The 13,518-nt window shown below is 58.6% G+C and overlaps 1 protein-coding gene across 1 annotated transcript; it reads right to left on the bottom strand.

The window, feature by feature from the left end:
- Positions 1 to 4,087: 4,087 nt before the first annotated feature.
- Positions 4,088 to 11,516, bottom strand: BARHL1 (BarH like homeobox 1). Its single transcript, XM_028161928.2, has 3 exons — positions 10,389 to 11,516; positions 6,285 to 6,507; positions 4,088 to 4,680 (listed from the first exon to the last, which is right to left on the bottom strand). Exons 1-3 carry the CDS (start codon positions 10,846 to 10,848, stop codon positions 4,386 to 4,388), a joined length of 978 nt encoding a protein of 325 aa, XP_028017729.2. The 5' UTR covers positions 10,849 to 11,516; the 3' UTR covers positions 4,088 to 4,385.
- Between the last annotated feature and the right edge of the window lie 2,002 nt (positions 11,517 to 13,518).

The raw sequence follows: 13,518 nt of genomic DNA, 5'->3' as shown, positions 1-13,518 counted from the left end.
AATAAATGTAAGATTTGGACACGGGTAACTCCAGAGGGGTCCGAAGGAGAAGGGGGGAAGCCTCGGCACCTCTCTGTGCGCTGGGCAGTGTCCTCTCCACTTTGCCTCCTGTCCTCAGTCCACCCCCGCGCCCTGACGTTACTGGCATGGGTGTCGAGGCCCCACTTCTGTAGACCCTCCAGATCACATGAACTCAAGGGCCAAGGGAGGACCGTGAGAGTCACAAGGTGGGCTGTCTACGGGGATCTTGGGGATCGGGGTCGGCGTCCCTGCATCCACCCCTCGGGTGTAAAGTGAACTGCGGCTGGTACCACACCAGAAGGCACTCATCGTAAGGGTGGCTGTGAGCCTAGTAAGCCCTGGTCCTCTGCAGGAGGGAAAATGTGACCTCGCAGACCTGGCTGTCACACAGGAATTAAAAGGAACGGTTGGTGAAATCTGTAACAATGATAATAAATAAGTCAACCTGCAGCACAAGTCATACTGACTTTGGGCAAATCTGCCACCTTTCTTTTATTTCCGTGTGTAATGGTCCACGTGATTTGGATGAGAAAAGGAGGGATCAAACTTTATAAACAAAACCCAGCTGTGTGAGAAACAGGATTAATGCCAGTGATCTAGGATGATCAAAGAGGAACCCTACTCTTTAATTTTTTTTTTTCTCCCATAGTATTCATTCCATTAAAGGGTGAGTCTGCAGAGTTCTGCACTCCTGGGGGGGGAGAAGTGCCAGAACTGTGCAAAGCATGTAAGTGACTGTAATTCTGAGATGGAAACTCACTCTTACTTCGCTGACACTTAGGTGAGGGTTTCTTGCCATAGGTGCTATGTGGGCCTGTTTCTAAGTAGAATCAAGGTATTACCCCCAGTTAATAAAGAAACATGGATTTAGCAGATTTAGGGTTAATATTATCTAAATTTAAATAACCTTAAAATAAATCTCTTTCTTATTATGGCTCTTGACAGATTATACATTTCAGGCATCAATTAGGCAAAGCTTTAGCCTAATTCCACTGTACCTATTCTAATTTTGTGTGTATTTCCAATCGTGCCTCTTTTTCTAATTTCTCAAACTTACCTTTCTCTGTGTCATAAGCCTGATCCCCATATTTAAAAGTCAGAGAATCTGGACATTTCATGGAATGTTGCAACCTAAAGCTTTTTCCCCTCATGGGCTTGTAAAATGCTTTTTTTTTGAATCCTAGACATCTTCATGTTTGCAACCCTTAGCGGCTGCATATCTTCAGAGGGGGCCCCCCATTCTCACGCACTGAAGGGCAAAGAGCCCTTGGTGAGTGATTAAGGCAGCGCTGATGCAATGCAAACGGCATTTTCCACTCTCAGAGAAGCAGAGCCAACCAAATCTCGGCAAAGGACATTTTGACAAAGCCCAGTGGATTCCTTTGATTTTTTCCCCCCTGTGGTGAGGGGAAGAGAGATTTAGGGAAGAAAGGGGAGTAAATGAGAGCCCCTTAAGGCAGGTGGATCCAAACGGCTAGCGCCCTCGGTGTTTAGCACTTGAGCCCCTCAACTTAAAGTCAGCGGAAGCCGTTAAAATCCAACCATCGCTTCCAGGAGACAGAAATTTAAGGCTTTCTTTCCACTGGAGAAGTTGCCCTGCTTGCAAAGGGCGCTGCACTGGTCTCGTTAAATTGCCTGCATGACCATGACGCCTTATCTCTTAATCTGCTCCACGAGAGGAAAAGTTCGTAGCAAAGCCTTTCAGCGTGCTGGCGGCTGGGCACCCCTAAAATCAGCTCGACTTCTCGAAAATGCCCAGAAGCCTTGCAGCAAGGCTGGTTGGGGAATCTCAACTTCTTCTCCACTTTGTTGCCCCTGCCCCCGTGGAGTCTACGTTTATAAGTTGGGGGGAGGTGTCAGTGGAGGAGCAGAGACACTACCCTCTCAGTGCCTCTCCTATTGTCTTGCCTGCTGGGGGTCTCACACAATTCTTTCCGCCCCCCCCCCCATTTTAAATGAGAGTTCACCCAGCCCCAGGGTTGGGAACCGAGAAACCAATTTAGCCTTCTAAATGGATGACAGCCGAAGCCCGCCTCACTGCAGAGGCTGTAAAGTTATTATCACAGATGGGAAGTGCAGGACAATTTAAAATATTGTAATTATAAACTTGTAGGGAAGACTTGTTCTTCATTAATGTAAGATATGAAATCACCTCGGCGGTACAAGGACAATTACATAGTTGGGAATGTGTCTGTGATATACACGGCCGCTGTGTAAATGTAAGGGTGGTTGCTGCAGTCTATGTCCTTCACTTACACAAAATGAAAAGCACACCAGTGCAAGTTGTCCTTTGATAGATTTTTAATATGATTTTAAAGAGTTTTGTTTGGTCTCATTCTTATTCAATGAGATTAATTTAAAGCACTTATCCCCTGGGTTTAAGTCAATCCATGTAGGATTTGGGCAGGGTTTGTTGCATGGGGGGTTTTGTTTGCAGGAGACTGTGAGAGACTCCTTTCCCACTTCATTAACCCTGAGTTGGGGACGGTCCCCCATCACCCCCCACCCCAGCCAGAGCTGGGGATTTACCAACCCCCATTCACATGCAAAAGAACTTGAAAGCCAAGGGGCTCCTTGACTTAATTAGCTGCTGTGCATTTTGCAAAATTAGAATAATACCCTCACCATCCCGGGAAAGAAGAGCGGTGGGGTGAGGGTGTTGGGCGGTGGGGAGGAAACAGTAGCTGGGTCCGGCTGGGGTTGGGGGGGGCGGTCAGCGTTTAAGCAGAACCCCACCCCTCCTGGCCAGGCAGTCCTCTCCGAGAGCAATCCTGCCGCAAAACTGGGGAGAGCTCGGCGTGCCGGCCCCCAAACTTCCCAGCCCTGGGCTGATCCTGGGAGGGGGAGCACCTGAGCCCACCTCCCCAGAGAGGAACTGCCTGTGGAGGTGACCTTGGCCCTTTGAACGTGAACCGGAGGTCTGGAGTCTGGCTCAGAACTTAAAGCCCTCTCCTGAGACCCTTGGAGTCGCAGGCTGGGGCCCGGCGGCTGACGCTGGGATCTGGCTTCCCTCTGGGTCGCATCCCCCGCACAGTCCCCGCGTGAAGGGGGGAGCGAGAAGATGCGGGAGTCGGGGGTGACCCGGCGGCGTCAGGTTCCCAGCGAAGGCTCGTTGGGTCCTACCCGGTGCGGGGGGCCGAGAGCCGCGTCGGCGAGCGCGAGCGGCCGGGGCGCGGGGCGGCCGTGGGGGGGGCGGGGGGGAAGTAGCCTCGGAGTCCATCTGTCGCCCCCGCGCCCGGCGGGCCGGTCACCAGCTGCCGGCGCCCTTGTCGTGGCCAGATGAGCCGCCTCAGCGAGGGCACCACAGCCCGGCCCGCAGCCCAGCCAGCCCGGGCGCTGACCCCCACCCCGGCCCCCGGGACCGGCTGAGCGTCCAGCAACCAGATGGGGAGGCAGGGGCAGGTGGGGGGCAGCGTGCTCTCCTCACCGTAGAGATGGGAAGACTGAGGCCAGGGAGGAGGGGAGACCCCTGCCCACGACCACAGCACCAAGGAAGGGAGGGAGACGAAAATGCTTCCTTACTGAGGGCGGAAGGAGCCCGAGTCCCAGAAGGGGAAAATGAATCTCAAGGAGGGACGGGGAAGAAGGGCCGAGCGCGGACCCACCGACGGAGCGCGGACAGGCGCCTGGTCATTTGTAAGAAGTTTATTTCGACATTTAAAAAAGAGAGAGAACCCGAGGGGCCTGGCTGCCCCCCGGACGGAGGCTGGAGACGGGGACTGGGGGTCGGGGTAGGTGGGCAAGTCCCCTGACCCCTTCCTGCCCCGCCTGGGAGGAGGGTGGGCACAGGCCACAAACTCACTGATTCACGGACACAGTCACGGGCTCATGGGTCACGAATAAATAACTTCATATACACTTTGCACACGGTATGTACAGCTCTGCCGTCGGCCCTGGAGCTGGGGGGAGGGGCGGGGCGACGCTCCACACTCCCCTTCCCTCGGCGTGTCAGGGCTGCGGGGAGAGGGCTTGGTGCACCGCTGGAGCGTGGAGGGGGAGTGGGAAAGGACAGCATGGGGTTCGCCCACCTGCACCGGGGAGGGGCAAGGGGGCGCGGGTGGGGAGTGACGGGGGCGGGGCGTGGGGATGTATGTACCCCCGGCGGTGGAAGTGGCTCCCTGATGGAGTGGCCGGGAGTGAGGACGCCGAGGATGGTTAGGGAGACTCAGTCCGGGGGTCCGGGACTCAGAAGACTTGGCATTTGGCCCTTCTGGGGACACTGGGCTGGACGCCAGGGAGGGCCGGACCGGGGGCCCCTGGGAAGGGGCGTTGAAGCCCCGCGCCCTCCCAGAGGCAGGCGGAAGGGGCCAGCGCGGAGCCCCGGAGCGGGGGCCGGGTGCGCCGCGGGCCGGCGGGCGGGCGCTTCACCGAGGCTGCGCGGCCCTCGGGAGGACGCCGGCCAGCGGGGGCAGCGGCGGGGGCGGCTCGCTGGCGCCCTGGAGTCCGTGGATGAGGATGCGGGGCACCAGAGGTCTCTGCAGGGCGGGCGGCGGCGCGCTGGGCCCGCGGTACAGATACAGCGCGGCGCCGGGATCCAGGTTGGAAACTAGACTCTGCGGGTAGAAATAAGGCGACGGGAACATCCGCTGGAGCGCTGAGTAATTGCCTGCCTCCGCCAGCAGCTCCAACCCGACGGCCGTCTGTCGCTTCCATTTAGTCCTAGGGACCGAAGTAAACGCGTAAGGCGGGGTCAGAACTGTGGCGCCCGGAGACCCCTGCCCCTCACGAGTGCTTGCCCCAGAGCGCCTGCAGGGGCACCAAAGGGGTCACACTATAATTCGTTAATAAATAACGGGCTGCCAGGCCCCGTCTAGCGGGTTACATGCATCGGCTCCTTTAATCTTCCACCGGCCTTCCATGGCTGTTAACCCCACTTACAGATAAGAAAACTGAGGCGCGGGCCAGTTTTCAAGATGGCCTAGGAAGAGGAGACCCCGGGTTCTAAGCTAGGCTGTCTTACGCCACAGCCCGGGGTCTGCCCTCGCCACTCTTTGCTCAGGGGATCGCAGACTGGGCGCTTGGGGAGGGGTGTGGGTGCTCCCGCTGGGCATCGGTCTCCTGGGGAGGCCTGATGAAGGCGAGATCGCCCCGGACAGGACGGCGGGGGCGCGGGGGCCGGGTCGCCAGCTGTTGGAGGGGACTCAGTTGATCCTCCCAGCGGCACAGCCGGCCCGGCGGAGGCCAGCACAGCCGCGGTACCCCAGTTGGAAGCTCGCGGGCCGGGGACAGCGACGGGAGGGGATGTGCGCACGCTCTCTCCGCCGCGCGGCCGCGGCCGCGGCAGTCCGCACGCAGATCCGAGGCTTCGGGCGAGCCCTGCAGTCTGTCTGGTCCCGGAGCCGGGAGGCTACCAGCAGAGGGTCGGCTGGGGTTAGGAGAAGGCAAGAAAGCCGAGGCCACACTGGCTGCCAGGGCTGCGGCCGGACTCCTGTGCGCACCTGGCCGGCGAGGCGGTCCCACTGAGTCGGACTCAGCCGCACCGGCCCCGTTTCCCTGCCTGAATTATTCAACATCATCATAATTGTGTAATTACTGTAACGGGCCTTAATTATTGATGCCCGGAGCAGTAATCAGGTATTTATTATTAATGGGGCAGCGTGTTCTGAGGCTTGTTTATGGAAAGCACCGTTCCGGCCTCCGCTAAGCGTGTGTGGGTGACTGTGGTGTATGTGTGTTTGTATTACTGAGTTGCGTCGATGTGAGTGTGTGACTGTGGGTTGAGTGTGTGGCTGTATGTGTGTGCTTTGTACCTGTTTGTGTTTCTCTTCATCCTGTGAATGTGTTGGGGAGGGAGATTAGGAAATACCAGGTTCAAGACCCGTGCCCAACACCGATTTCCCGGATCCCCAGTCCCCAGGAAGCTAGGGCTGGGCCCCTTCCCTCCTTGCGTTTCAGGGCTAGAAAAGCTGAGGAGGCCAGAAGAATCCCCCCGGGAGAGCTCAGAGCCATCCCCTGCCCCCCAGCAGCTGCCCGGGCTGGATGGGGGTGGTTGGACGTGGCGAGGGTGGGCAGGCTTGGCCCTCCAGTGGTCCACATGTCTGTCTGTCCACCTGATCGAGTCGAGTCCTGTCTCTCTCCCTCACCGTGGACTTCGGGCAAGGCCTTCGCTCTCTGAGTCCTCAGTTTCCCCAGTTTTACAGAACGGGGAAAGCTCAGGGGCCCTCCCTCGGCACATCAGATCGTGTACTGGTGGGTCCCCTGGAGGGGCAGGGAGGGGAGCGGAGGGGGCCCTTTCGACCCTGTCCCCCGCAGCCGGGCCTCACCTGCGGTTCTGGTACCAGGTCTTGACCTGCGTGTCGGTGAGGTTGAGCGAGGCCGCGAGCTCCATGCGGTCCTGCACGCTCAGGTACTTCTGCCGCTCAAAGCTGCGCTCCAGCTGCGCCAGCTGATGGTCGGTGAAGGCCGTGCGTGCCTTGCGTGGCTTTTTCAGGCGCACCGGGGGACTGTCCCTCGAGCTGGAGATCTCCCGGTCGCCCTCCTCCTTCACTGTGGAGACACAGCCGCGCGTCAGGGCCTGGCCTCGCCGCCGCCTTGCCACCCCAGCCGGCGGCCCGTCACAGTCGGTCGTGTAAATGTGGCTCCCGGTCCCATGGAGCTGCGGCAGAGCAGCTCAGAGCTGGGACCTCCCAGCCCCCAGGCCGAGGAAGACTGATACCTCCGGGGAGAAGTAACCCAAAGCCGAGAGAGAACTCAACCCCGCTCCCGCGTTGCACCGGCGCTCCCTGGAGGGATTAACGGGATCCACCAAGTGGACCTGACAGGGGAGTGGAGAGGAGGGGAGGGGACCCAGGGGTTCCAGCCCAGTGGGCTGTGCGGATGCGTGCTCAGGGGTGCAGGACTGTGCCCCGATTCTCTGGCTGCATCCAGGCCAGGAAGGGAGGAAGCTGAGGGCCAGAATCTGGGGGAGAAAAACCCTCGTGGAGGGACAAAAACCCGTTCACCCTGGAGTGGACCGTGGTCCTGGAGAACAAATAATTGCACCCACATCTCGCCTGGCCCCTGCACGGGTGTGAATCTATAGAGACGGTCCCCCTGTTTCTTAAACTACAAACAGCGCACAGCACGGAAGGCGAATCGCCCGGGCGCCCAGATCTGGAAGCATGAAGCGCTTGGAAAAATAAGTGACATGTTTGCCCCTTGGATGCGCACATCGCGGAGGTCCGTGTTTCCTTGTCAATACGATGCCTACTGTGGCTGTCTTGTGTTTCCCCCTGCCCCGCCGAGTCGGTCAGAACACCCCAGCAGGGTCCCTGCTCCTGAGTCGCAAGGATGGGACCGAACAATGTGGTTTCTTTCTTCCCCAACACTTTCCTTTGGGGTTGACAGCACTGCAAATGCACACTTGATCAAACAAGCTCACTGACCTCCCTCCTCCTCCCCCTAAAGCGATGATGTGACCAGAGACCACCTCCCCAGAATTGGCAGTGGGGTTTGGGGCTTCCCTTCCTCTCTATATTTTCCTTTATGCTGAGTTTCATTGAGCGTGGCGTTTGCAGTGACAGGGTTCAGCTGAATGTGAGTTGATTTCTCTCTGTAGGAAACAATAATCCGGTTAATTGAGCCACTAGGGAGCAAGCCTTTTCAACCGGAAAGGCAGCGTTTGGAGGCCGGGAGGGTGCCGGGCGCCGGGTGCACCCAGGCGCGTGAGCCGGTGGAGTGCTCGCTGGGCTTGTGAGAAACCGGGGCCCGTGCCTGCCTCCTGCCTCGTCCAGGCCAGTGCGCAGGCCTCTCCCTGCCCTCCTAGGCTCCGGCCGCGTTGGGGCACGGCTGCCTCAGGAGCTGGGGGTGTGTTGGGATGGGGGGAGTGGGACTTGAGTTCTGTCTATTATGCCAGGCAGGTAAAGTTTAAACAAGTTCAAGGAAACAATTATCCAAACCTCAAACTTGGTATTGTGGAAAACTTACTTTTTGACCTGATTGTCTGGACTGACTATTTTGGAAAATCCCCCATTTCTCAGGGCTGAGCTCCGAGGTCGGGGGTGGGGTGAGGGTTGAGTTTGGGCTTTTTCTCGAATCCCTCTCCGGCACAGGCTGGAGCCTTCAGATATGCACTCGCCGCTGTCCAGCCTCAGCCTCCGAAATAGGCTCAGCCCAGATCTCAACGCCTCAGAGTTCCAGGCCCACCGACCCTGCCTGCTGGGAGCAAAGCGCCGGTTTCATTTCTCCACGGATATCAGCTCTGGCAGGAAGACTGCGCGCGCGGCAGACCGCCTTACTTCAAAGCCCAGCTTCTTTAAACGTTATGCCGAGGAAGCTTTGTACCAGAAACTCGGGATGGGACTGAGCTTCCCTCTGTGCCCTCTTTGGAGGAAACGACTGTTAGCTTGTTAGGTGGACAGGGGAATCGCTTAGATGCCCACCCCATGTGTCTGTCTCTCGGCAAGATTTCCTAACGTGGGTCCTGAAAAAGTCGCTTCCACCTTTGAGAAATGCTCCAGACACTGTCTCGGTGGTGGATATTCTGCTGCCTCTTCACCCCGGGGTTTTGGCGGTGCAAAGGCAGCGGTGCCTAGGGGTGGGGGAGACCTTCCTCCCTCCTCAGCTCCAAACCTATTTAAGCCATATGTGGACAGCTGGCCCTCATCACCTCCCTGATCAGATATCATCAGGGACAAGAGAAGAAAATTGATATTCCAATTATCTTAAACGAAACCTCTCCTCAAAATCCCACCTACGGGCAAGAAAATAAAAGGAGACAAGAGCCGAACCCTTTCACAGCACCAGCACCAGACACAAGCATGCAGGGCTGGTGGGGGTGGGGGTGGGGTCTCGCCTCTTACCCTAGACATAAAACTGGAGTGTTGTGGCTGAGAATTATAAAGAATAAGATATGATGTTATACATGTATATTTACGTTGCCTCCCTTGCTTACCCCTCCTCCCCACCACGCACCTGTCTTTCTCCCGGGCAAGTTTTCCTTGCCTCTCTAAACAGGCCGTGGGGGGAGGAGGAAGGGTAGCTGGGCCACGTGCGTCTGGACCTCCGTCCTGGGTGCTCTAGCCCAACCTGCCCGTCTTCTAGGCACGAGTTGCCCAGTGAGGCTGACGGAGGCTCCACCAGTTGTGTGGGGAAGTGGAGGGAGTGAGATATGGAGTGGGGCCCCAAAATGGGTTTCGGTCTGAGGTCAGGGCGTGTCCACAAACGAATTCTCGGTTGGGAAGAGAGTGTTAAATGAGCATTCCGAAATTTTTGCGAAGACGTAGTGCGAGTATAGACCGGGAGGTGTAGGGCCCCCAAGACAATAAAGAAGTAGCCTTTATAGGGAAGTTTTAGCTCATGGAAAGGGTTCTGGGAATTAATTATAAGGCTGAAAGAGCTCTGAACAGCCTCTGCCAGCCCCTCATTTTCTGCTGGATGGGGACACAGGGCTCTCTCCCTTGCAGCCCTGACACTCCTTCCCTTCCTGCCTCCTGACTTCTTCCTAAGAAAGAACTTTGCGCCTCTGGCCTCGCCAAAGACCTAAAGTCAAGGCAGTGGGCGGGGGCGAGAAACAAAATTAGGGAATTCTTTCTCTCCTTCTTCTCTTCCTTTTTTCCTTTCTTCCTTCTTCCTTTCCCCTTTCATCTTAATCCTGATCTCAGCTCCCTGGTTAAAACGGGATGGAAAGGAAACAACAACAATAGACAGATTCATGGAGGTGAAAACTAAAGTAAAGGAGAAACAACCCCAGGATAGGCTGGGTGCTGGGGAATCTCTGGGTCCCACACACAGAACCTGAAGTTGATAGCTCAATGCACTTAAAATCAAATCCAGTGGGAACAGTTGGGCGGGTGCAGAGACCTCCCCTCTCGAAGAGACCTCTGAACCCGCTCCGTGCTTTTGCATGATTCCCCAGGCCCAGATCACACCGGGGCCAACGGGAGGGAAAGCTCAGTTCTCCTCCCCCCCTGGAAATTCAAATTAAAGGGTGGAAAATTCTGACTGTTCTCAGGGCTCCAGCTGAAATTTCCTGCTAGGTTTTCACCCTTATAAAAGGGGGTTCAAGCAGAACCCTTTGGGTCTTCCGTTGCTTCTGCAAGGTCTTTTCCCAGAGAGCCACTGGCCTGATAAGAACTTGCTTCTGCCCACCAGTGGGTTGGAGAGTCCACCGAAGTTTGGAAAGTTTGCTTTGTGCGTTTTGGGGAATCTCTCCTGGGGCACACAGCGTCCCTCTCCTCACTCTCTCCGCTGGACTCTTTGTTGCTCAGAAACACAACCACAGGGCCGACTGAAAGGCTCAGACAAGACCGACTGCTGAGCCTGGGCCCTGGGGGGAGCTCCGAGTGAATATGTGTATGTCCCCACGTGTGTGCATGCCTGTTTTAGTACCAGTGTTCAGAAATATAGCATCCCCCCCACCCCCAAGTTTTCAACTCGCATTTTCTTACCTTTATACTCAGAGTCCGATGAGGCATTGCTGCTACTTTTGTCCAGCTTTTCTCTAAAGTCCTCCCCGGCCTTGGCCGCAAGACGGCCCCCAGGCTCAGGAGCGGCTGGCTGCCCGCTGCTAGAGTAGGGTGCACAGGCCGCGAGTGGTTTGCAGTCAGCAAGGATGTCCCTGATCAGAAAGGAGGAGCTCACGGTGCGAGACTGGGCTGGGGCTGAGAGCTGCCCAGGCTGCAGGTGGGAGTCCAAACCTGGGCCCGAAGCCCCGCCAGGCCGCGGGGCGCCCGTCTCCAGACAGTCCCTTCCTGGCGAGGCTGGTGAAGAGCAGTCGCTCTCCGAGCGCGGACTCAGCTCCAGGGGCGAGCGGCAGTCCCCGAGCAAGGGGTCCCCCTTGGGAAGGGCGGGGCTGCCCGCTCGGTGGGAGAGAATGGAGTCGATCCCAAAGCCATTGGAGCCTTCCATAGCCAAGCTGCGACCTGTCCTCCCCAAAAGCTCCCCACCCCCCCCAACCCCAGCCGCCGCTGCCCCTGCCCCTAGCTGCGGGCTGGCATGGGGAAGGCGGGCAGGGAGCCTGCGGGCACCTTGGATGGAGTTCAGCCTTAGGGGAGCCCGGGAGCTCTGGGCCAACCTCCTCTGCGCATTAGATCCAAAAGGGCTCAGCGCGTCTTCTGCAGCATCGCGCCGAGCCGCCGAGCCGAGGGGGGTGGTGGGAGTGTCAGGGAGAAATGGGAGGGAGGGTGCGCCAAGTTGGGGAGAGCAAAGGGGGAGACGGACGGCCTGAGCTCCCCTTTGACACAGAAGAGATGCGAGGGCGTTGGAATCTAAATAAAGAAGGGCTTTTGAAAAATCCAAACTGGACGCTTCCTCCAGGCGAGCAGTGGCCGAGGGCAGCGGGGTCAGCACCGCGGATAGCAGCGGGCCCGAGCCGCGCTACCAGCCGGGGGAACGGAGCGCACCTGGCGGCGTCAGCACCGCGGATAGCGGCGACGGCGGCCCTCGGCGCATGACGCTCCCCACCTGGCCGGGAGGTCCTCTCTCCGCGCTCCCACAGCTCCTGGGGCCCGTCAGCACCGTGGACAGCACCTCCCGGCTCAGCTGTTGCAGCTCGCAGCCCGTCCTCCGCGCGCGCCTTCGCCTCCCCCCCTTCCTTTAAAAAATGAACTTGTGTCACTTTTACTTTGGGGCTAGGGTTTTTTTTTTTTTTCGTTTCTTTTTTTTCGTTGTTTTTTTTTTTTTTTAAAAGGGGACTCGCCCACGTGTCCCCGGAGTGATGACGCTGATTGGCTCCGGCCGATTTTGGGGGTGATGTCACGGCTCCGCAAGCCGCTGCCCGATTCCTTTCGGTTTGATTAAAAGAGACACTGAATTAATTACAGCACGGACCCAACTGTTTACCGGCGATTTCCACACGGTTTGCTTTCATTAGGTCGGTGATGTGGCTTCTAATGAGGGTGATTAGCTCAAGGGGGGTACAGGCTGGCGGGGAGGGGTCCGGAGCCCGGCTGCCGCTGCCGTTGGGTTGGAATGTGAGGTTTCTTAAGTTTCCCCCTACACTTTCCCACAGTTATTCAAATTATTCGTCCGCCAGGCTGTCAAAGATCCCTTTTCTACCTCCACCCACCCCGCCACCCCGCCGTTTTCTCTTCCTTCAGCAGCAGAAAGGGACTAAATCCAGCAGAAAAAGAACTGTGTGTGTGGAGAAGATATTTTAATTTGTTATGTTGTTTTAGGGCGTTTCCGTCGGGGTCTACATGTTTTCCGTGCAGGAAAATTTGCAGCCCTCCCTCTGACCTCTTTGGACCCCGCGGGCCTGGTAGGGGTGGGGAAAGCTCGGTGTCTGCACCTAGAAGGAGCCAGAACGAGGGCTTCACTGTGGGGCGAGGGTGGAAAACGTGGGCATGTCGTGTCTGGGACGTTAGGGGGACCCTGAGAAATCCCCGTGGCCCGAGAGAGACAGCGCAACGGACCCCAGCCCAGCCGATAGCCTCTCCTGTGGCGCGTGTCCCGGGATCGGGTGTTTTTGTACCTCTGAACAGGAACACGCGAGAGCCTCTGAGCGCGAGTGTAGACATCTGCAAATGGCTTCTCATTTCGCACGGAGCCGGAGCTCGCCCGAGGATTTATTTTCAAAGCAGCGCTGGAAACACGGTCTTTTCACTGTGAATAACTCTCCCCTCACCCTCCCCGGCTCCTCCACGACGCTCTAGTTCTGTGCCTTTCAGGGTTCGGCCTCCGGTGCCGGGGCACAGGGCGGCGGGCAGGTCTGAAGCGCGTCCGGGGCCTGGATCCTCTCGACACTACCCCAGGGATGGCGACCCGGGTCTGCGGTCAAAGGGCGGAGGGAGCCGAGCCCGCGCACCTGCAGCCGGGCCCCGTGGGCCCAAGGCGCCCTTCGCTCGCCCAGCGCCCGGAACCCAGGCCTTTCCGGGCGGCCCGCGCGCTCCGGGCCCCCTCCCCACGGGCCCCCGGAAAATACCCCGGCCCCGTGTCGGGCTCAGCTCTGAGATCTCAGCGGAACAGTGAGGCGCCCGAACCCCCCAAGCCCGAGTCCCGGCCCGGGGAAGCCCCGCACAGCCGGGCGGAGCACAGACTTCTCCCTCGGGCGAGGTCGGCGGTGGCCTCCGGCCCGGCTCCCCGCCCGCTCCCCCTGAGCCTGCCGGCAGATTGGAAGCGGCCTCGCCGGGCTGGGGCCGAGGACGGGCGGCTCCCCGGGGACGGCGGGCCCGGCTCGGCTGCAAGCTGTCGGGGAGGCGGGAGGGCGGGCGCCGAGGGGCCCCCGTCCTGGCCCGGCGGCCGCGTCAGTGGGCGCCTCCCGTGGCGGGGCCGAGCCGGCCGGTCCGTTCCTTTTCGTTTGGTTGATGGGAAGGAGAGCATAAATCACGAGGACCCTGGGCTGCCCTCGCCCTTCCCGGCCGGCCCTCAACTTGGGCCTTGTTTCTGCTCTGGGCGCCTCTGGAGACGCCGCTCCCCTCTCCACTCTCTCCCCCTACAACCCCGCTCCCGGCCTGCGCCCGCATCTCAGGAAGAACCTCAGCTCCCCCAGACCCCAAAAGGTCCCAACTTGGGTCAACGGGCCTGTCATCCTGGGCCTCTTAGAGATCCTGACGCCCCGGGGCCAGGATCCACAGAATC

The sequence above is a fragment of the Balaenoptera acutorostrata genome, chromosome 6 (assembly GCF_949987535.1).
Source record: "Balaenoptera acutorostrata chromosome 6, mBalAcu1.1, whole genome shotgun sequence".
Classification (NCBI taxonomy): Eukaryota; Metazoa; Chordata; class Mammalia; order Artiodactyla; family Balaenopteridae; genus Balaenoptera; species Balaenoptera acutorostrata.
The sequence above is the reverse complement of the archived record's forward strand: the minus strand, read 5'-3'. Positions and strand labels throughout refer to the sequence as shown.